General features: G+C 44.4%; 1 protein-coding gene across 1 annotated transcript; it reads left to right on the plus strand.

Moving 5' to 3' along the window:
• Positions 1–692: 692 nt before the first annotated feature.
• On the plus strand, positions 693–22269 carry LEPR (leptin receptor). Its single transcript, XM_072342556.1, has 18 exons — positions 693–732; positions 3298–3606; positions 3699–3816; positions 6686–6891; positions 7284–7429; positions 7502–7646; positions 8258–8554; positions 8720–8837; positions 11181–11380; positions 12955–13103; positions 13354–13510; positions 13599–13681; positions 14593–14809; positions 15770–15952; positions 16469–16564; positions 17080–17188; positions 17828–17903; positions 21074–22269. Exons 1-18 carry the CDS (start codon positions 693–695, stop codon positions 21866–21868), a joined length of 3444 nt encoding a protein of 1147 aa, XP_072198657.1. The 3' UTR covers positions 21869–22269.
• Positions 22270–23195: the final 926 nt, after the last annotated feature.

Below are 23195 nucleotides of genomic sequence, written 5' to 3' on the forward strand. Positions count from 1 at the left end.
GTTTGTGTCACCAACTTTGATCAATGCAATAGAAGCAGAAAAAGTGTCTCGAGCTGATCCGAGCTACATTTTTGTCTTCTGGCCCAAACATTATGGTTAGATTAGTGCTGATAGCGGAACTTTTGTGATTGCTTTATCTGGGTGTTCATGTGGCATAGGAGGTAGCGATGCTGTGATCTTTAGTGCACCTTCTCTGAGGTGTGTGTTGTTTTGGATATCTGTTTTCTTTTCAGTCTGTGGTAGCTATGGCAGGGTTGAATTTAAAATGTAGCAGAAAATGTGTCTGATGGTAACGTGATTGAACGGGCAGAAAGGTGGATGGGTGGCTTCATCTCACAGAGCAACACGGAGCTGGTCGGAAATGGCTTGGCTCTGGCTGCAGTTGAGTTTCCAAGGGCTTAGATTCACAGTGGTGTCTTTCATGCTTTCAAACTCGGTAGGTGAGCAGTAGCCAGCCTGGAGGAGTAAAGTACTACCAAGTTTTAATGATGGAACAGGAGCTGCACTGGTGGTTATCTGATATACTAAGCAATGTTAATGAGTCTTATTCTCAAATGGTGTTCTGATTTTGTTGTTGCTTTCTGCTATAAATACACCAATAGTCAAGTAAATGAAGTTTGCTGTAATGAAACCCTAATGATAATTCTCAGTTTATTTTCTTTGTTATTTTCAGACCAGCTCTTCAAAACAAGATGTATCTTCAAATCATTCTGAGCATGTCTGTGCTATTGGGTAAGTTACTGCCAACAGTGTGAAAAGTAAGTGCTGACAATCATTTAGAATGAAGGGTTCTCTCTGCTTTTGTTTTATGGAGCTGTTTCGAGTCATGGTGCTGCATTAGTATCACAGTATGTAACTAGCACGTGTAGAGGCCCTGGTTTATTGTTGTGCAGGATTGAAGTGTTGGCACTCCTGGGGTCGTGCCTTTGTGTCTTATCCCTAGAAACAGTGCAGTTGATTGGTAAGATCAGAAAACATCAATCAGTGAATCTGGTGGGTCAGAATGCACTCAGGTAAATGCCTCATTGAACCTGGCAAAAGGGCAGTTTGTTCTGTTACCTTAGCAAGTGCAAATGCAGAAAGGAAGATCCAAGTTCCATCCGAACTGCAAAGCTTGTTTAGCTCAGCGTAGCCAAGGATCACTTTGAGTTTGAGCTGTGCTTTTCTATGTGACTGGCGATCTGGCTTTCATGAGCTCCACGTTGTTAAAGTTGCTCCATTCACTGTAAATGTTGGTGAGTATAACAAGCTGTTTTTCTACTTGGGAAATGTCCGTACCGGTAGCAGTGTGTGCTGTTCAGGGACAGCTGGTGTCTTGGTACGTGCCTTTTCTGCTCATAAATTTTAAACTGAAAGAAGAGCCATTTAAAGAATTTTGATGCTGATGCTTATGGAGAAAGCAGATGCTGCAATCCAGTGATGTTAGTTTCAAAATCCTTCTTATCTTCATGAAAAGTGAGGAGCTCCTCAGGCAATATCCATACTTTTATTCAGTCAGTATTAAATATCGTCTTGTTGGCTAATTCTTCTTTTAACTCCCTTATGTAATCTGAAGATGTGTACCTTTTTAATTAGAAAACCTGGATGCCTCAGGGAGGTTTCGGAGCTGTTTGTCACTAACTGGCGGCATCTAAGGGTGGCTCATTGGTGTCTCTATTGACTGGCCATCTCTGATTCCAAATGAAACAATAGCCATGGTTGGCATCCTTATAGCCCTCTTAACCCAGGCACTCCCTGAGAGGTAAACTGCATGTGATGGCCTTCTGTTCATCTGTGTTGTGGAGAACTGGGTGTACCTGTAGCAGGAAAGCATTTTGAATGCATGCTGTGTTTTATTAACAGGAGGTTAAGAGCTATAGCTCTCATAGTCCTACGCTGACTGTTATGTACTGTAATTCATTATAGATGTTTGTTTTGTTTTTAATACACCTGTAGAAATAGTACCTGCATACGTTTGGACTGTACGGGATGTACTTAATCCTGTGACACTGGTGTGCTCTGAGAGGGGAGAGCCTGCTTTTAGAAAAAGAAAGTCACTTGGCAGGAGTCTCTCCCAGTCCCTCTCCTGACTCTGTGACTTGGGGTAGCATGTTAGTTAACTGCCCTGATTTCTAAGCAGTCGTGTCACTTATTTGTTCATGTTAATCTTGTATTATGGACTAATAATCTGTGTGGTCAACTGGATCCTCCACGTGGAGCCAGGAGCCTAATGAGGCTGGTATTTATGGAGGCACAAACCCTGTTAAAGGAGGGAGGAGAGATGAGCAGAGCCCTCCAGGAGTCTGGTTGCAAAACCCATGCAAAGAGCAAATGAAACACTGCAGCACACCGCACAGAAACAGGATGTCTGCGTCTGATGTTGCATCTACTCTTAGAAAGCTTTCATTTTAGATTTTTACATTATTTAACTATACGCTATTAGACAGAGAACTTCTGTTTTTCTTAGTTTAGATGTTGCAGGCATAGAGCATGAATTAATTTCTGCCTAATGAGTGGTTTAAAATATTTATGCCTTGCCGAGCAAAAAGCTAAAAGCAGAAATGTGCGCAAATCATCCACACGTCTTTCTGCAACCAGAGCTTTAATCCAAGCAATTCATTCAGTGCTTTACAGTAAGTTACTTCCAAAAGTGAGACATTCATCATTCTCAAAGTCGCTGTTAGTGTCATTCAAGCTACAGCTTACCAACAAGAGCTGCAGCTGTGGCCAGAATGCTCTCATTTCGGAGAACCCAAGTCTGATGGAAAGATCCATTTTTGCCCACATCTAATTTCCCAGACAACACGTGGGTGCTGCTCAGTTGCATCCAGTCCTGTATTCTGGTAACACTGTTCTTTGGAACTGAACGGTTGTGATGTGACTACGTTATATTTACAGTGGGATTATTCTTTCTCCAGTGCTGGAGCCGTGTTATTAGGAGCTGGATTGCAATTGTCCCAGCACTTGTCTGTATAGTGTGTGAACTTAGAATCGGATTCAGCATGTTTTGAATACAAGGTGGTTCACCTTAAAGCGATGCTTCCACTACAGCCTTGTTCTTGACCTATTTCAAGAGGCTGAGGAAACAAAGATTTGTTTGTAGAGACACAGAAAAGCTGACATTTGTCAGCTTTGCACCTGTTCAGAGGTGATGTTTGTAATACTTCTGTCTCCAACTCAGAGGAGATAAGCCCCTGGAAATGATTTTATGTAGATATATTTTAATAAGAACATTTCTGTATGATGTCATTTACTCCCTTTTCTTAGTGTAATGACATGAAATTTGTGTTGCCAACATCTTTCTCTTTCTTTGTGTAGGCTTTCTTCACACAGTAGCTGCCCATTGTATGGTCCATGAGATTCATCCCAGGAGCTTTACATTACCATGCCTGCTGCTGAATGAGACATCTTGGAGTCTTTCTGCTGCTGGAGTTGTACCGAGCTGGTCTGGTTTAAGGAGAGAGTATGGAGCTGCTGAAACCAACCCTTACTTGCCAATGGATGAGGAAAGTTTTCTGTGTTGCCATTGGAGCAATAACAGCACCGACTGTTCTTTGTACAGAGCAAACATGCAAGCAAGGATGCTTATTCCTTCAGAAATAAACATCTCTGCATCTCAGGAAAGAGGTAGGTTTCTCTGTCAAGGGTGTAGTGAGTTCCTTTAAAAAACACATTGTTTTTAGTAGTTCAGAAATGTTTAATCCATTTCTTTTATTTAGATTCAAATTGGAACATTGAATGTTGGGTTGAAGGCAAGCTGGATCTCTTAGTTTGTAACCTGCAGCTCCTGAAGTTTCACATGAGACTTGATACGAGGGTTCATCTTTTATATGCTGTGTAAGTACAGACTCAGATTTCTCACTGTTAGCATTACAAATGTGAAAGCATTTTCTAAAACATCAGCATTGGTCTCTCAAGCTTGTAGCACAGCAGTGGCACCAGCTTCACAGGCAGGTGAGATTTTATGTACCTTATCTTACCTTAAAGTAATCTAAGACTATACAGAGAAAAGCTCACGGTTCTATCTTTGAATGAAAAACAATTAGCATGGGGTGTCTCTCTGCTCTGTTATTTCCAGGTTTCTCAAAATGCTTAAATGAGATCATTGTTGGATTGCTGAAATATCTTTGCTTTTGCACTTGGTAAATTCAGAAGCTGCAGCCTGGTTCTACCTGTTTATGCTTTTGACCATAATGTTCTCGCAGAGTAATTAAGTGACTTGTTGTTTAGCATTGTGTTAAGTGTTGCTCTAATCACATTGGTGCTGCTGGGAGGCATCCATCTGTGTAGTTGTCACTGTCATAAATACTCTGTGATGGTAATTATCCTGACTCCGGGGTGGCGTAGCATGTCTGATTTTATTGTAGGTGGGTCTATTTGATTCTGGTTTCACTGTTCCTCTTGTATTACTGATGGATTGGAAGGAATGATGTAACATACAGACTGAATTTCTTGAGGAAACATGCTCCATAAATAGTTGACCATGCTAAATTTACAGGTAACAACTTCTATTTAAAATACAGAACTAGATGGCTGGCATCGCTTGCCATAAATTTTATCTGTAGCGAATGCGCTGGTAGCAAATATAGTTGTACAGGGACATAATACTTTAAAACTGAAATCATTCTTAGAGTGGGAACCCACAGATTTCCAGTGTTCCTCATGACTGTGATTTTCAGCGTAGCATTACATGTGTTTTTGCAGAAGCACATCTCACATCTCACTGTGCCTATGTTCCATTCAGTCTCAGCTGCAGAAAAGTCTTACCCAGTAATCCTGGCTTGGTTACTTAGTGCTGCAGAGGCAAGGTGCGCTGTGGTCCCTGACACTGGAGGCCTTGTCACACTTCCCAGATTTCGTGGGAATATTTATCTTTGAGGGTCCCCTTGCTTTGGGGAGCAGCTAGCAGGGCAATTCAGATTTTACTGAGGTGACAGTTTCCCCTGTTGACTTGCTGATACCTCAGCATTTTATTCACATGAGCCAAAATACCTTGAAAACATCCCTAGCTTTAAAAATATGCATTCCTGGCTTGTGTTACTGTCTGGGAGCTGGGAGCTCAGGCCAGAATTCTCAGGTGTAAGACAAGCGATGTGTGAAAATAATGACCTGGAGGAATCTGTAAGATGAAGTTTTGTTCCGCAGCAGTTTAAAGTTTTTTGGCATTAAGGATATACCCTTTTGACTTTGCACATCCACGGTTTATTTCCTCATAACAGTATCAAGTTACTTGGAGTGGAAGATGTGTTTTTCTGCCCCAAGCAATGCTGTGATGAGGGTACCTTTCCCAGCAGCATGTCTTTGGGAGGAGAAGGATTATTCTGGAACTTAATGGGACAAATTAGGTTAATTTTCTACCAAAAGTGAGTGATAGTTGTGTGTATTCTAGGAATGCTATAAGACCTGAAGGTTGATTACATTAACTGAAATCACTGAGCCTTAGGGATCCTTTTGCAGTGGCACGGATGAATGCTCGTGGGTGAGTTCTGAGTACTGATACAATTTGCCCTTTCACTAGATGGTGATTTATAGGATATGCTCGTATTCCTGACCTATTTGCAGTGCCCAAAGGGCACTTCTTTAGTTCTGGGCTTAGACTGCTGTGTTCTTAAGGATAAATTACACAGTTTACCTCAACTTTGGTGTCTTAGTTGAGTGCATCAGTTATATACACTGAGCTGGAGAACACTGACGTTCTGTTAGGGACTTAGCCTCACGTGAACCAGTCAGCCATCTCTCTGCAGTGATAAAGGGCAGCTTGTTCAACTGAGTATTGACCCAGAACTGCTGTGTATCACGTGCATTGAGACATGCTTATTGAAAATCCCTAACCAGGTAGCCTTGCTCCATCAGTCCTTATAAAGATAGAACTTGCACAAACACAGTGTGTAGAAATACTGAAAGCAGTGCCATAGTGGGTACCTGACTTCTGCCATGCCTCAGCACACTTGTCCTGCTGTGCTGTTGGGCCTTTCTTGAAACTAGAAGAATCAGTTCTTGTATGTTTGACCCTTTGTTTTCAATCAGTGGATGTTCTTTGGGTGGAATCAGCCTTATGCCCACTTGTGCAGTATTTATTTTATAAATTGAGAATAATTTGATTCAACTCTGTAGAGTTTTAAGCATTCAAACCATTTACAGACAGATCACATTTGCAAATCATATATGATTGCTATTACAAAGCTTGTTTTCCCACTGAAAAGTGAGTTTTTGACTAAGATATTACTTCCAATGTTTAATGGTAGTAGAAGCTACGCCAAATTTGTGTGGATCTGATTTCAGTGCCCCTCATAGAGGAATTAGGATGAAATCCCAGTAGGGGTGGCAGAAGGCTGCAGTCTGCTGTGGGGGAGCTGCATTTGTGAGCCCAGGAGGTATCTGGTAATGGCTGCCATCAGGGGCCTGAAACCAGTCTGGCTGAACTATGGGTCTTATCACGACTGTAGCACATTTGCTTCGGAATCAAACCTTAGTAATACTTTTTGTGCAATCATCTAATTCACTTTTGCTTGGAAACCATTTAGAAAGGGAGAAGCAGCAAAGTAAAAATGATTAGTGACAGTTAGGAACTTTTAGGCATTTTTTTTCATTACAGGTGGTATCTTGTTTGTTTTTGCGAATAAACCTTACCCAGAGGACAAACACCTCTCTATTGAAGTACAGTGTAAAGAAGAATACTTTGGTTTTTGTTTGTTTTACCTTCTAGGTCAGAGCTGTCACTGGGAGATACATCTACCAGCTCTCTGAAGGGGGCTGCCCTGGCTGCTCAGTGTAACTGCAGTGAGTGTGACAAATGTGAGTGCCATGTGCCTTCCCCAAGCCTCAACCACACTTACATCATGTGGCTGCAGACTGTGACTGGTGCAACACCTCTTTGGTCACCCTTGATGGCAGTCAAGCCCATAGACATAGGTAAGTGTTATGTAAGCCTTTGTAAGCGGGGATGTAAGTGGCAGCAGGATGTCTTTGGATGAGAAGGAGGGCACAGAACAGGAAGGGACTTCCTGATGCTGTCTTGCTCACTAAGCAGGAAAAAAAGGCTGTTCTTAATGCTGCCAAGGCAAGAAGTACTTGTAATCTTAGGGCAAACATTAGGTCAGACAGCATATCTTGGTAGCTAACTGTGTAGCAGTGCCAGGGTGAACTTTCACAGTAGCATTACACAACGTTGCTCTCTCATTTGCTGTCTGTAGAGCAACTGTTGAAAACTGAACTTAAAGTGTGAAAGAAATTTCCAGATCAATAGAAGTCATTACAGCCAGCGGTCACAGGCAGTGTAAACTCATCCATTGATTTGTCCGCAGTAAAGCCTGAACCCCCTTTGAATGTGCATCTGGAAATGACAGAGAGAGGTCAAGTGAAGATCTGCTGGTCTGAGCCTGCACCGATGCCGTACCAGCTCCGGTATGAAGTGAACATCTCTGGAAGTTCAGATCAAAATGGCTGGCAGGTGAGTCAGCCCCTCTTCCTTTCTTTTCCCTGAATCGTTGTTCAATAATAATAGATTCTGATAATCCAACAGGTGGCTCAAGTTGCTTTAAATACCTCATTAGACGTAGACAATACGCTGCTGGATTCTTCCTCCTTTGCTCAAGTGCGGTGCAAGAATCATTATGGTCCCGGGTTCTGGAGTGAGTGGAGCACGCTGTATAATCTGAATGTGGGAGGTAGGTCACATGCTGGGGCAGTAAGTAGACTGCTGGGATACGGTCAGTTTTCCAAGTTTTGTTTTGTGGAATCGGTGTGTGTGAGAACATTATCCAGGGAGGTGCAGCACACTGTGTGCGGGAGTTGGACTAAGAATTCCCCTGCAAGCTCCTTAACCTTCTGCGTCTCCTGCCCATAGCTTTACCTGAGGTTGTGCTCTTTCCTTTATAGAAGATTAGCATTAAATGATAAATGCGTGGAGGCTGCACAGTGATCTCCATGACACTGCCTTGTCTGGCCCTATTGCTTTCAGACCCAGGAGAAGCTGAGTCTTTCACTTAAGCTGCTGTGTGTTGTTTTCATTGCACTGCCCCTGTGTTTTCTGTCAGTTCATTACTATTTGCCTAGGGACAGTAAAGGTTATTTTTATTAGAACTTGTAAACATGAGTTTTGGAAGGAAACAGTCAAGGATCTGTTCCTGCTCCTCTGCCCTCTAGCGATTCATAATAACAAACATGGGAGAAGCAGATGATGCAGAGATACAACTGGGTGATAGTAATTTTCTGTTGATCTGTGGCTTCTGCTGTTGTTCTGATTCTGATCTTGGTGGATTTCTTTCTTTTCTCGTAGCTGAAGTGCTGTACTTCCCTACCAAGGTGCTGACCAGTGTTGGGTCTAATGTTTCATTTCATTGCATCTATAAAAACAAAACCAAGAGTGTAGCGTCCAAGAAGATTGCTTGGTGGCTGAATTTAGCAGAAGAAATCCCAGAAAGTCAATATACGCTTGTGAACGATCGCGTAAGCAAAGTTACTCTTTTCAACTTGAAAGCAACAAAACCTAGAGGAAGTTTCTTCTATAACGCGTTGTACTGTTGCCATCAAAATAGGGAATGTCATCATAGATACGCTGAATTATATGTAGTAGGTAAGAGTCCAGATGATTTTAAATTACGGTTTTGGTGCATTTTAATAGTAAGGTCCAGCTTCTTAAACCCCACTTGGCTTTTATCAAATAATTACAACTTGTAATGCATGTTTTTTGTGTAAACAATTATATCTTATTAATAACCTTTAATGTGTTTTTAATTAGATGTGAATATCAATATCAAATGTGAAACTGATGGGTACTTAACTAAAATGACTTGCAGATGGTCTGCAAACCCAAACGCATTGCTCTTGGGGAGTTCCTTGCAGTTAAGATACCACAGGTGTGTATAGCTTTTAATTCACGTCTTGTTTGGGAAGCGTTACTCAGAAAATACTATTACAGCAAAGAACCAGGAATAGGTGGTAAAATGTGTACATGCAAAACGTGCTCACTTTCTGTAAGCCAGACTTCTCTCAGTTGGAACTCCAGAGGTATCAAACGTACGTGCAAATGAGGGCTGTGGGTATCTGAGTAAGTGATGTGGATTCTATTTTTCATTGACCTCCTCTTCAGCATTTGTGAGTCTTGTAGGTGCAGTTCTGCAGCCAGTTCTATAAATACAGTTCAGAACACAGATCTTTATTGACTCAGTTGTGACACTGACCTACATCTAACTGAACTAAGTACCGAACCCAGCTTTTGGGTTTTTCTCAAGTCAGTCTTCCTTTCTGCTTGCATTGTATGAGTGAATGCAAGTTCACCTGGCTCTTAATGTGGACACATTTGCTTCTATCAGATATGTAGAATCCTCTAGTTGCCTATTTCTACAGACGGTAAAGAAGCAAAAAAAGAAGTAGCCAAAAAAAACCATGAACAACCCACCCAACAAAACCACTCATTGACAGAGTGCTGGAGCAGGAGCCCAGATTGGATCTAAAACCTCTGTCCTTGGAAAGAGACCTTGGGGTCTCAGCTGGGCAGGAGCCTCAGCAGACTGGAGTCTTTCTCTCTACATACAGACAGTATGTAAATACACAAGGACAAAAAAATTAAATCTTGCTCATAAGATTCTTGGTTCAGAAAGGAGCTGTTGCTTTATGGAGGTAACGTTGGTGGCTGGAGCAATCCTTTCATTGCACTGTTCAGCAGGAATAGATGCGTAAAGGTTTTACAGAAACAAAAGCCTAATCCTTTGGAAAGCTGAACTGTCCTTCCTAGTGGAGGAGGATTCAATTTGTGCACTACTGTTGTACCAAGACGAGTATTTCTCAGGCTCTTGTGGACTAAAGCAATAGCTGGGATGCTTGAGATTTCACGTGGAGATTTCAGGGCTGGTGACTGAATGACATCTGAGGTAGCTTTTGTTTTGACTGTCTTCAGGAGTATGAATGTCATTAGTGTTACGCTGGGCAGGGAGCCTGAACTAAACACAGTGCTGCTCATGCCGTGGTTTTATTCCCACTTTTTCACTGTTCAGGTTTAGCTGTTTTTTTCTAATGCTACATAATAATCTGTACTTTCAGTGTTCTGCTTCATAGAGCACTGCACAGTGCTACAACTGAAATGCTTGCTGAGTGCTAGTGTTTAATGTGGTATTTCTTTTGGTATTCTTGGGCTGGGGTTTTGTTTCATGCCTTCTTAATGGAGTTGTGTGTGTGTGGATGTGCGTCCTTGCTCTGGTAATACTACAGACTGTGAGAGCAAGAACTTAAGGAAGAAGTGCCACGGGGAATGGATGGGAGGTTCTCCATGAGCACACAGCTATTCTTCATATTGATATGACTCCATCTGGGAGACGAAATCCCATGCAGCACAGTGATGTGCTGTGATAGCTTTGCACGTTGGTGTTTTGTTTTCATTGGCTCCTTATTACGTCTTCCTCTACAGTCAGTGCTGCCAACTGTAACAGCACAGAACTGATCATGCTGGAAAAACAGGACACTAAGCTAAACCTTCTGAGCGGCAGACAGCTGTTAATCAGTATTAGCTGTCTTGACAGGAAGAGGAAGGATTCAGCTAAGGCTAACTTTTGTGGTGCAGCCGAATAATGAATACCCTATCTGGCCACTCTTACTGCAAGTCTGAGCTGTGCAGAAGCTTAGGAGGAATTTGGAGCCTGTCTTTCCCACCTCCCATAAGACATTACTGCTGTTTTGTCCAGAGGTCTCCTCTCTTCTGTTGCCAGCTGTGATACTGACTGCCTGTGGGATTTTGATAGCACCCTCCAGAATTAATACTCGTGTGGAATTTCAGTCTCCTGGAGACTTCACTGTGCATATCTGGTTGGGCTCCTGTGCTCTGGACATGGCTTGGCAAGTCATATTCCTGGCTGCCTTGCCTCTAAATACCTCTAAAGTAACTTGATTTATTAGTGTTTGGAGATGCCTGCTCCTTTTGTACCTCTTTCTTCCTGCTGTTTTTCTGTTATCAAAAGATTTTGTGCTGGGATGAGCTTTCCATGTCCTACTTTTCCTGCAGGCTAAGAGGCAAAGCTTTAAGGAGCAGCACTGCTGTGTGAATTCTGCATTCAGTGCAGAGTTAAGTTCAAGGCCTGTCCAAATAATCATTAAAAAAAATCACCCATTTCCAGTGATAACATTCATTTTAACTACCTCCTATATGACTGATACCACGAGCAGCTTATTGTTGCAGTGCATTAACTGAATGTTTCTCCTCTTTTAAGGAGCAAAATTTATTGTTCTAACTTTCCAAGTACTCCTCCAGAATCAGAGGTGAAAGAATGCCATTCCCAGAGGAATCATTCTTACGAGTGCACATTTCAGCCTGTTTTTCTTTTATCTGGATACACCATGTGGATCGAGTTTAAGCACTCACTGGGAACACTTGAATCCCCACCGACCTGTGTTGTTCCAGCAGATGTGGGTAAGTCTAGATTTCTGCACGTCTTTCTTCACTTGTGACCTTGGATTTCAGGCCTTATATGGTGTAGGTGAAGCATTTTAAATGGATTACATTGTGGAAAGAACATAAACACGTAAGAACTTGAGTGTTGTCTTCTAAAAAAACATTGGATTAAATGTTATTTCCATAGATTTTGTTTGGCAGAGGAGTAGACCGTGACTGTAGCAAGTACCTATAAATGTCACGCTTAGTTTTGTATGTTTATCCCTTTGAGTGTTTTGCAAAGACATCCAGAAGAAGAAAAAGAAGTAGTTTGGTAAAAGGCAGTCTGATTTTTAAGGTTCTTGATTAGCTACTTGTTTCTGGTCTCGTCTCTGAGGAGGGGCTGAGAGGGCTGGGGCTGCTCAGCCCAGAGAAGGGGAGGCTTTGAGAGGTGCCACGTCCATAATAACCGGGAGGGACGTGCAGGCAGAATGGAGCCAGGCTTCAGGCATTGATGCCGGTGCAGACCCAGAGGTGCCGGGCACAGACGAGCCCAGGAGCTCCCTCTGCCCACCAGGCAGCACTGTGTACTGGGCAGTGCTGGAGTGCTGGGACCAGAGAATGGGGAGGACTCCTTGGGGATCTCCATGGCTGTGGCTGTGGCTAGGCACAGCTCTGGGGGCCCTGCTGGGGAATGGCATGGGTTGGATGGACCCAGAGGTAGCCCCAGCCTCAGCCATCCTGTGGCTCTCTGGAGGTTATGCTTTGATGCTGTGTAACGTGATAGCACACTCCTGTGGAGCTCTTGTTCCATAGGAGCTGTTTATGTACTTTCATGCTTTTGCAAAGTTTGTTTTGTGACACATAAAGCACTGAAATTTGTGTAAAAGATGGAGGCAGAAACAGTGCTTCAGTGTTTTCAAACACTGCAAAATGTGCAAAGCAAGTCTTGTCATTGGGTCCATGACTCAGAGCGTTCATTGGACTCTGTATTGCTTTGGACACAAATGAGAACAGATGCAGAAGGAACACATTGCAGCTTTGGCTTTGTGTGACTTCTGCAAAACATTTTTCTACATCCTTCTACAGAGAGCAAGTATCAGTTTTCCTCCCAGATTCAGTGTTTGCAAGAGCTGGTTCCTTCTGTACTTCTGATAGGCCACAAAGTGCTACATGAAATAAAGCAGAGTAAAGTATGTACTTTATGGGAGTGGAGAGGTACATGCATGTAAAGAACACAAAATAAACCAAACTGTGCCTTGCATTTCAGCTTTTAATTAAAGTGAGCAAAACAAAACCTGTTTGTTCCAACCTCACCCAGAATTTAAAGCTTTCTTCAGGTCTTTGTCATTTCTTTGTTGTTTTTTCTCTCACCTTCCCACTGGTCAGAACAAATCTATTCTAACTTTACTTTATTAACTGACTGGGGCTTTCTGACACAGTGGGATAAATGCTGCTGTTGGTGTTCTAGTCCAGCTTCACTTGGAGCAGCAGAGGCTGCTGCATTACCTGCTGCCCTTGGGACAGAGGGAGGCGTGCAGTGAGGAGCTGAACTAATGACAAATAGCAGCGGTGATGTTACATTCTCTTTTTCTCCCATTCTCATTTTCTAGTGAAGCCACTTCCTCCCTCCAACGTTAAAGCAGAGATCACCAGAAATGATGGGCTGCTGAACGTGAGCTGGTCAAACCCCGTGTTTACAAATGATGACCTTAAGTTTCAGATCCGGTATGCAGTGAACAGGGAGGAACTCACATGGGAGGTACTGTCTTCTTCAATCCAGAGCGAAGCATGAATTGTTGCAGTGCTGTCATGTAGCCTGTCAGCTAGCAGGTATTGATGGAGTTGTTGTATGCAGTGAATCAGAGCTCTGAGTATTTGCGTTATCTGGCAAGGGAATGTTACTGAGTAGGCCTCTCTCTCCTGTTGGATTTATTTTCAGGAGTTTTGATTGTCACAGGTGCTGAAACAACCCTCTGTTCTCACCCTCAGTATTTTGACTTCTCTTACAGCTGTATGAAGTTGTAAGCGTACCAACAAGATCGGCTGTGATAGAAGTGCAACTTTGTGTTGAATATATTGTTCAGATCCGCTGCAGAGCCCTGGATGGTTTAGGCTACTGGAGCAACTGGAGCAGATCAGCCCATGCAGCTGTCAAAGATATCCAAGGTAGGTGTACCTTCAGGTTGTGCTCTGGTGGTTTGTCCGCTTTCAGGCTGAGATGTGACTCTGTTCTTTCAAAACTGTAATGCTGCAGCTCCCTTACATGGCCCCGAGTTCTGGAGGACTATTACTGAAGATCCAGCAACAGGGCAGAGGAACGTTACGCTCCTGTGGAAGGTGAGGATGGTAACATTTCGGTCCTGCACTGTGAGAGAGATCTGATCCGACAGCACTGCCAGAATTACACAGCGAGGACTGTGGTGCTTCCCCGTGCAGGCAGTGCTGTGTTGTATGTTTGTGTCACCTTCAGTGTTAATTGTGTTAAATAGCTTGAAACAGATTTAACATGCAATTTGTTCTAATACTTGGGGGGGGAGAAAAGGTAAGATGGAATCAAAGACTGTAAGGGAATGAGAGATGCAGTTTTTAGCTGCCAAGTTCTGCTAACAGAGATCTGAGAGCAGAATGTGCCACTGACTCCTAGACAGCTGCCTGTGCAAACACTGCTGCAACTGCATGGACTTGGCAAGGCTACCTTCAAAGGTTAAAGCAGGATAGAGGAAAAGAGAACAGCAGGGACTGGCCGCTCCTTGCAGTGACGTTAAGTGTGAAAATGATCATCTGTCCCAGGTTTTATTTTGTTGTGTTTTTTTAAATCCTGAAAAATGCCAACATAAAGCAACGAATTTTTGTAGGAGTCTGAAATTTTGTGCTTCCTTGTGCCCCCTTTCACTGGAGTGATAGCAAGTAGGATTATCAGTGCCACATCATAGAACCACAGAATGGCCTGAGCTGAAAAGGACCACAAAGATCATCCAGTTCCAACCTCCTGCTGTGTGCAGGGTTGCCAACTAGCAGAGCAGGCTGCCCAGAGCCACATCCAGCCTGGCCTTGAATGCCTGCAGGGATGGGGCAGAGAGGAAGTCAGGTCTGTGGGTGGACTTTGGTGTCTTTGCTTAAGGAAGCAGCATACAGAATATCTTTCTTGGGTCACGTTTTCTTCCAACTGGGATGCTGACACTTCTGCCCAAATGTTTTCTTTTGAAACCAAAGTCTGGGCTGTTGATTAATGTCAATGTTTGCCACAGCCGCTGATGAAGAATCACGCGTTGTGCAGTGTGAGCCGCTACGTCGTAAAGCACCAGACGTCAGAAAACACCTCGTGGTCAGAATATGTCGACAGAGGCACCACCTGCTCATTTCCATGGACGGAACACACGCACACCATTACAATTTTAGCTGTGAACTCAATTGGAGCTTCTTCAGTTAATTTTAATCTGACTTTATCACGGCAAGTGAGCACAGGTACGAACATGAGGTAGTTACTGTTCTGAGATGTGAAATATGTTCGGAATCCTTGTGATGCTTTTAGGCAAAGCTTTCTTTGTAATGAAATTCCCTTTATTAGGAAAAAAAAAGCACGTGGAAATCGTACCTGGGATGTCTCCTGTCCAGTAACAGAACACAAAGTAATTAAGCAAGTAAAAATGGTAGCATACTGTGGAACTGCTCTCTCATCTGCTTTGTCTTGGGAACGCCCTGCATTCTTGCAGGGGAACATTTTATTGTTTCCAGAACGAAATGTGGTCTCCTTTCCCCGGCTGGAAAGAGGTGCAGCCCTTTTTCCTGAGCTGCCACGCTGTGCTTCATCAATAAAATGAAGCCTATTGGAATTTTAAATCTTATACTGTGTAACGTTCCTATGATTCTGTGTTTGTGGGAAGCATTTCTGCAGTTTATTCATGGAACTTTTCCACAGTAATGCCATTTTAGAAGCGTTTTTATGGGTCAGGTTCTTTCTGTTACTGTACGTAAGGGTGGAGACCCATAGTTGGTAGCAGATGAAGTGGGAAGTGTTTGTGTGCCTGGATTATGGTCTGGCTGTGTTATTTAGGGGGATTAGATAGGATTTAGCTTGCAGACTCTCAGTGTACGTTTTCATAGCTGAAGTCCATTTGTTGATTATTTCTTAGTGAAGGAGCGATATTAAGGTGGTACACATGACAACACAGGCGTTTGTCTGGTGAGAAGCTCGGTCTGTTTAGTGCTCAGGACTAGTTGGTATGGACCAAGCTTCACTGGCTCTGAGGAATACATTTGCTTATGTGAACCACGGATCAAGCTGTACCGTATAATGATAACACTAAGATGAAGCTCTTAAACTGTAGTGGTCATTTGTGTGCAGCTATGCAGCTCCTGCTGAGCCAGCTCTCACCTCTGTTGGAGCCCTTGTCTCTCACAGCTCTTCTGTCCTTGCTTTGGCAGTGAATGCTGTGCAGTCTCTCATTGCTTACCCAGTGAACAGCACGTGTGTGATCCTGACTTGGACACTTTCGCCTCAAATACATGTGATAACGTCTTTTATTGTTGAGTGGAGAAACCTTAACAAGGAAGAGGAGATGAAATGGGTGCGAGTTCCTCCAAATATTAGTAAATACTATATTTATGGTGAGTGTGCACTTGAAAACATGACACATTATGTTAATTGCAACGGAATAGAAAAATGCAGCATCCCCGAGCTCTCAGATTCCTCTCTTCCCATCTCCCCATTTCTGATGTTATGGTAAGGAGCAATACAGTTGCTTTCTTAACCAAAATTGATGCAGGATGAGGCTGAGATGTGTGTTCAGTTTTTGGCAATACAATGAAATTAGCTCAGGCATACTGACCATACCAGCTAGTTACCTTAGTCAGTGCGTTAATTAATTCCATCTGAGTTATTTGCTTTAATCTTAGAAATGTTTACAGTAGTTGCATAAAGGTGTTAATTCCATAGAAAACAATTTGCTGGATCATGCAGTAAGTATTAATAGTTTTAGTCTTTTGATATTAAAGTGCGTGCCTATAAAAGGTAGTTTTCCTCTTCCCTGCCTGCGGGCTGGCTCTGATGTGTGACCTCTCTGCAGGCCTTGTTTCATAGCAGGGTAACAGCTTGCATTCACAAGGCTGGTTTCTTCCCTTCAGATCACTTCATTCTGATTGAGAAGTACCGGTTCAGCCTGTACCCCGTGTTTGCTGCAGGAGTTGGCAAATCCAGAGCCACGGAGCAGTTCACCAAAGGTGAAGGCAGCATCCTTCTTCTGCGTGGTTCACAAAGTTGGAGCTTGTTGGTAAAAAGTGAAAGTCTGTGCCTGATCAGAAGAAAAATGAAGCGACTTTAATACATCTAAAAACAGTGCTTTGGATTTCAGTTCCTTTAATGTGGAAACTCTTTGTAGAGTGAATTGAGCGAGGCAGCTGAATTTCCATACACCTAACTGGGTAGCTGAGATCCTCAGTTCTTCATTTCCCACTTGGGGACTGCTCTCTTATCTATCTGCTCTCATTGCCAATAGTGAGGGCCTTCCACCAAGATGGAGGAGGCACCTCAGTATTGAGAGTAATTCCTTCTGTTTGTCTGTTTGTTCCCAAGGTAAATGCTGGTTAATGTGTGATAAAGCTGTTACCAAATTTCTTTTGCTTAGGCTGTTGCTTCTGCTGTTTATGGGAGTTGTCATTATTTGTCTTTTGTAAACTGTTTGTTCACAGACAAATTATTTCGCTGCAGTGTTACTTCTTTTTGCTTTGCTTTTTACTTCCAGATGGGTATGCCAGTCAGACCAGTCCTACCCTCTATATGGTTCTGCCAGTAGTTCTTTCAGCCTCCGCGCTGTTGCTTGGGGCACTGCTGGTTTTGCACCGAAGGTAAATTTGTCCTCACCAAATCCCATGCAGCCTTTGGAAGGCGATGCGGTGGGCAGTGTCCTCCTGACGACAGCTGGGATTGTTCTCACCATTTTAATCTTAGAGACGTATGTAAGGCAGTGGGCTCTGAAATGCTGCACCAAGGATCTGAATACCTTGTTACCTCGTCAGATAACGTCTGACCAGAGCTGGTGTTCTTTCTCAGTGGGAAATAGCACGTCGGCCTGTATCCCACGCTGCTTGCTTCTGCAGTGCTTTGTGGACAAGCTGATGGCTGCCGGGTGCTTTGAATTTGTAACGCACTCTGTGCTGCAGATTGAATTCTTCTTACAAACCAAGGTCTGAAGGGAGAGCCAGTTCCAAAAGAAGTCCATCTGAGTTTTGTGGAGGGTGGGTTGGGGTCCCGCTCAGCAAAGGCTGCCTGTGCATTTCAGAATTCACAACACTGCCAGCTGCTGTGTCACTTCTTACTTTAGCTATTCAATTTTGACCTCCTAGAGGATCCCAAATGACTGTTCCATGGTCACGGTGTCCTGGATAAATAAAATGCCACATATTCCTTTTCTGACGTAGCAAAGGTAACAGCGACACAGCATTTATGAATGCAGAACTAACTCCAGAATTTACCTCATCTTTCAGAATGAAGAAACTGCTCTGGGAAGATGTTCCGAACCCCAAGAATTGCTCGTGGGCACAAGGAGTTGATTTTCAGCAGGTGTGTGTTTCCCTGGTGCTGCTCTGCCCCACGCTGTGCTCAGGAGCTGTCTGCTCAGTGCTGAGCTCAGCGTGTTGGTTAGTCTGGAGCCCACCTGAATTACTGAACCTGGCACCTGGAGCCTCTGAAGGTGGCAATACAGCAGTTCTTTCAGCTGTGGAGAGCCAGCACCCTGAAATGTGCCAGGAGCAGAGACCAGCATCTCTTGAATGCACCACGCCAGTTGTAGAATCCAAATGTGTCCCATTGGTGTAATGCTCTGTAGCGATGAGTGCAGTGCTTGTAGCAGTGGCTGGAGTTTGTCCATGTTTTGCTGGAGTAAACTGCCTCTCCATTTACCATGTGAATCAAGAGCTGTGGTGCAATGAGCTGTGACCAGTGAGAGCCTTTATGTGGACACAGCCCATTTGCACCAGGAAATGGAGCTTCTCACAGTCCTGGGAGCTGACAATGTGTAGTCACTGAGACAGTGATCTAAATCAGGCCTGTTAAAAGAGCACCCAATGGCAGACAATTTCTTCTGGGTTATTTTAGTTGCATTCCCAGGGGAGGTTTCCTTTCTCATTTCGTTTCAAGGGAGAATGGACAGTCTTTCAAGCCTAATCACGGTCACTGTCTGCTTGAACCTTTGGGCCATCTCCTGGCTTCCTAGGGTTAGAAGGCTTCTCTATTTATATTCAGAAGACTGGAAACCCAGACACCTTATGATGCTCACTTGCTTTATTATAATGAACCGTAGAAGTAGCTCTGTCAAAAATCTAAAATACTCTTGCAACAATTAGGAGTAGGTGCCATGTTACAGACCAGAACGTGGCGTGTCACTTGTACGCGGCTCTCCTGTTAAGATCTTCTGAAGTCTTTATGTGCCCCTGGTGCAGCAGCAACTCAGAGAATGCAGATACTATATGCATGTTGTGTCTTGGTTGTCACCTGCTTGATGCTTTTTCCCTGCAGGTTCTGATATGCTGTTTATATGGCTTCTTTATTCGTTAGCGTTCAAACAAGCAGCTGTTTCAGTGCAGATGTCTGAATCATCTCTAACGTTAGAAACAAGCAAGCAGAAATCCCCAAGCACGCTCTGGTTTGGGAGATGTTAGAGCAGTTTCTGCCTACTGTAACATGCATTTAGCACTGCATCTTAATTTTAACATTATTTTTGTAGCCTTTTAATGTGCTAAAATACTTCTCTGATGCACCACACCATATGTTTGAATGTTAAATGAAGCTGTAGGAGTTCATTCTGTGGGGGAAGATGCAGAAGGTGTTGTCCAGCCTTGTGGCAGCAGTCCCTGTGCCTCTGCCTTGCTCTGCAGGGCTCAGTATGTTTTCCTTGCCCAGGTTGGTAGGTCCCAGAGCAGTCTGACATGTCTGCCTCCATGGCTGCATCCTGGGAAGGGGTGGGCTCTGTGAGAAAACAAGAGCAAAGTGCCAGGAGGTTCAGTTGCAGCAGCACACCTGTGTTCTGTCTGTTTCATCTTTGCATTTATAACAAGAGGAGCTTGTGGCGATCCAGATGGATGTCGGATTTGGCACACTGGAAATGATTCTCCTTACTGACTGGTGGAGCTGAAATGAGCACACTGAAGCTGGTGATGTTTTAACTAGGAGGGTGAAGTCATTCCTGTGGATACTGTTGCATATTCATATCCCTTGCTCCATAATTAATGGGAAAGAAATGATGCATGCAAGTATGAAAGAAGCTTACGCTTGACATGATTTTGGACAGCTCGTTCTGCAGCAGAAAGCACGCCTCCTTCGTGCTCTGTATTAGTCTGACTGCAAAGTACTGCATAGGGTTAAGGGCCAGTCCTTGGATGAGCAGGATCACCTCCTGCTCATTTTGTGATATCTGAGGCTGAGACATTCTTTGCAGCAGTGTGGTCAGGGCCTAATTCTGCACCTGGATGTGTGCATGCAATTTCCACTAAAGAAAGCAGTGTACAGTGCAGGATGGTGTTCTGCTTAGCTGCAGTAACCACTGACTACATAAACAGCCCATCTGCCACCGCTGGAAAGTCCTGGTGTCTTTCTGAAGGCATTTGATGTAGAACTCCTGTTGTGTCTCGGCACATACCAGTGTTCAGTCCTGCAGTCAACATCAGATCATTGCTTTGGATATTCATCACGGGACACTGCTATTTGGTGCTCCTGAGCCGCATTCACAGAGCACTGTTTTATCAGAATTGCATTGCTTATCACAGCAAGAGCTTAAAGTCACAGTTTCAAGTAGGCAAATGTAAAGGCTTGCAAGAGTTGAGCCTACACGTGTGTCAGAATCAGGGGAAAATCTTGTTATTTGCTCAGTCTGTGAAGTGTGTGCTCAGGTGTAGCAGGAGGCAGCGGTGTGGGCAGGCTGTGCCATGGGGGGGCAGCAGCCCCAGCCATGCGAGTTGCTGCGCTCTGGTCTATCATTGCCGAGCGCTCTGAGTGTTTTGACACGTTCCTAGTTGTGCTGGCAGCTTTCCTGCTATAAAATATGGTTTGTTAATACACACAAGGTCTGTTTTTATCTGTTTGTTTTGTCTTGATTTCCTTAGGAAATACATTTTCTTCTTAAGTGAGTTCTCCTCTGTAGCTAGAAGTTCCTGTTTGGTTCAGTTTGGGCTGTTGTGTGTTTCATGTGTGTGTATATTGGGTAGGAGGGAAGCGTCCTTTCCTCCAAAATAAACGTTCCTCTGTGAGCAGCTCAGACATACAGCAGGCACTGGGTTGGGAATGCTCTCAGAACGCTACAGACAGCCCAAACTTGACGCTGAATGATCCAGCCCTGGCTGCAGGAGTTGTTTTACTTGGCATGTCTGTGATCTCAGACTGGTTAAATAATCTAAGTGAAAAGCCAAGAAAGCCTAAGGGCACACAGCCTTTGTCTTACAAAGCACTTGGGCACATTTCTTAACCCTGAAGCGAACAGGACCCCTCTGCTGCTGTGTTTCAGCCTCAATGACCGCTGCCCAGCTACTGCTCTGAGCACCTGGCATCCCACGCTTTGGCTTTGCCCTCAGCCTTCCCCACCAGCCAGGCACATGAAGGAGGAGGAGATGTGCTGTAGGGGGTTGTCAGTGATGTGCTCTTATTAAGCTATGGGGATTTTGTCTGTGATTCTTGAAATCTGTAGCTGAAACAGAGCTGTTAAATGGCAGTTGAGCATTAAACTGTATCTTTTCTTCTAGCCTGAAACTTTTGAGCACCTTTTTGTCAAGCACCCTGAAGCAATGTCATTTGAGCCTCTTCTTCTGGAACCGGAAATAGTGCTGGAAGACATCAGTGTTGCTAAAGCTTTGAAACAAGAAGACACACGAGATTTCTCAGCGATGGATTCCACGTTCCCAAAAGCAGCAGGCTCTGAGCACGACTCCGCTCGTCCCAGCAGCGCTTTCAGCGGTCGCAGCTTCTCGGGGTGCTCCCCCAGCGACCCGACCGCAGCAGAGACGAGTCAGTCCAACGTTAAGTATGCTGCTGTTATCAGTAACTCCGGGTCAGCTGGGCTGTACAAACAGAGGAAGAACCCTGGGAGTTTTGGTAGGTGTTTGCTAGCTGAAGGCTCCTCAGCTGCAGCTGCTTGCTCAGGTAGCTCCTGGGAGCTGGGGAACGAGGCGTTCCTCCTGCTGCCTGACCAGCCTGGCAGCCGACCCTGCAGGACCCTTTCCCTTATCTCTTCAGAGGGATTTTCAGAGCCTTCAGAGCAGGATGGTGCTTTCACAGCCGGAGGTCCGGGGCGAGGTCTCTGTTACCTGGGGATGACATCGTTGGGCAAAAGAGAAAATGGCATTTTTTTAACACAGAGCTCCAGACTGAGGTGCCATTTCCGTACAGCTGATCTGCTCAGAGGTGTGGGGTTTCTTCAGGATACGCCTCCTAATTTAAATGCATTTATCCAGAGCAGCATTAAAGCCATCGTGCCATACGTGCCGCAGTTTCAGATGACTGCTGCCAAGGTGCAAGAGACCACAGAGAACAGCTGTTAAGCCCTCACTCCTTAATTTCGTGCTCTTTATGGCTTTCTAAGCGTAGGTACGTGCCCTGCTTTTCTCTCTCCTATCTTCTTTTAGGAAGGTTGGGTAGCTGATCCTGTGCTTGAGTGACAGAGTTTTAGTAGGAAGAAGAAACTCCCCTTTTTGCCTCATTTTCAAATGTGGGGCCTTCTTTTCTATAGTTGATATAGAAAATATGCCAGGGTTGTGTGTTGGCCACGCAGACCCAAGCACGTGTGGAGTAAAGCATCTCTTTAGACATGTTGGCAGACTTTGAGCGAGTTTGCTCTTGTTCCAGGTGTCGTGTGGGGAGCTCAAGACAGAGAGACCTCAACTGTAGTGTTAGTGAGGAGGCTGACATGGAGCATACTCAGAGTTTGTGTGGCAGAGAAACCCACACACGGTGACCCCAGAGTCACTGGGGTGGTTTGGGGGGGAATGCAGCAGGCTGAGCCCACCTGGGTACGCTGCTGCTGCTGCCAGACTCTCTTACTGCCTGGTTATGGGCAGTATTAATGTCCATGAGGGCCCATAACTGTGGGGTGTTACCTGGCTAAAATGGCCTGCTTGGAAGTGAAGGAACCACATTACTGATGTTGAACACAGGATTGTGGTACGAGTGGTATTGTGGTACAGTTCACATTTCCTCCAAACCCCCTCCATAAGAACTCGCAGCACGAAGGGCAGGAAGTTGGGCCAGGAATGCTGTGCTATACCTGCAGTGTGTGTGTGGATGTGAGGGGTCAGGGTGAGTCCAGCCGCCCTGCTGAGCTCAGCCAAGGGGCCTCAGCTGTGAGCAGGATCAGGTCCTGCATCCCAGAGGGACCTTCTGGGATACGCATTTAAACCAAGCCACAGTTTTGCAAGGCAAATAGGTTTTTTCTACTTCATAGTTGGTAAATATTTTTGTATACATACTTCTTCAAAGAGCTGTTTGGAAAAGCTATGACAGATGAAAATGTTGTGCATCCCAAAGCTACATTTATGTGAAACGTACGTAGACAAGGAAAAACAAAAGGGCAAAAATCATCAGTGACAGTAAATAGCAGCAGAGTGAGCGTGTGTTGGTAATAGGAAATCCTGTGGAGCAAAAGGGAGCAAAGCAGGAACGTGTTTGCACTTGCAGAGCAGCTTTGCAGGCAGCTACCTGGGCTGGGAAGGCGCTGGCATTGCTTGAGATAGGGTTTTGTTGCTGCTGCAGTGCAGCCGTGCTCCCATACCTGGAGGAACAGCGCCCTGCCTGCTGCAGAGCTCGCAGCTGGGATGTGAGCAGTGCGGTGCAGCTCTCTGTAGACCACAGTAATAAAGGCATGGTTCATCA

Source organism: Excalfactoria chinensis, chromosome 8, assembly GCF_039878825.1.
Source record: "Excalfactoria chinensis isolate bCotChi1 chromosome 8, bCotChi1.hap2, whole genome shotgun sequence".
NCBI lineage: Eukaryota > Metazoa > Chordata > Aves > Galliformes > Phasianidae > Excalfactoria > Excalfactoria chinensis.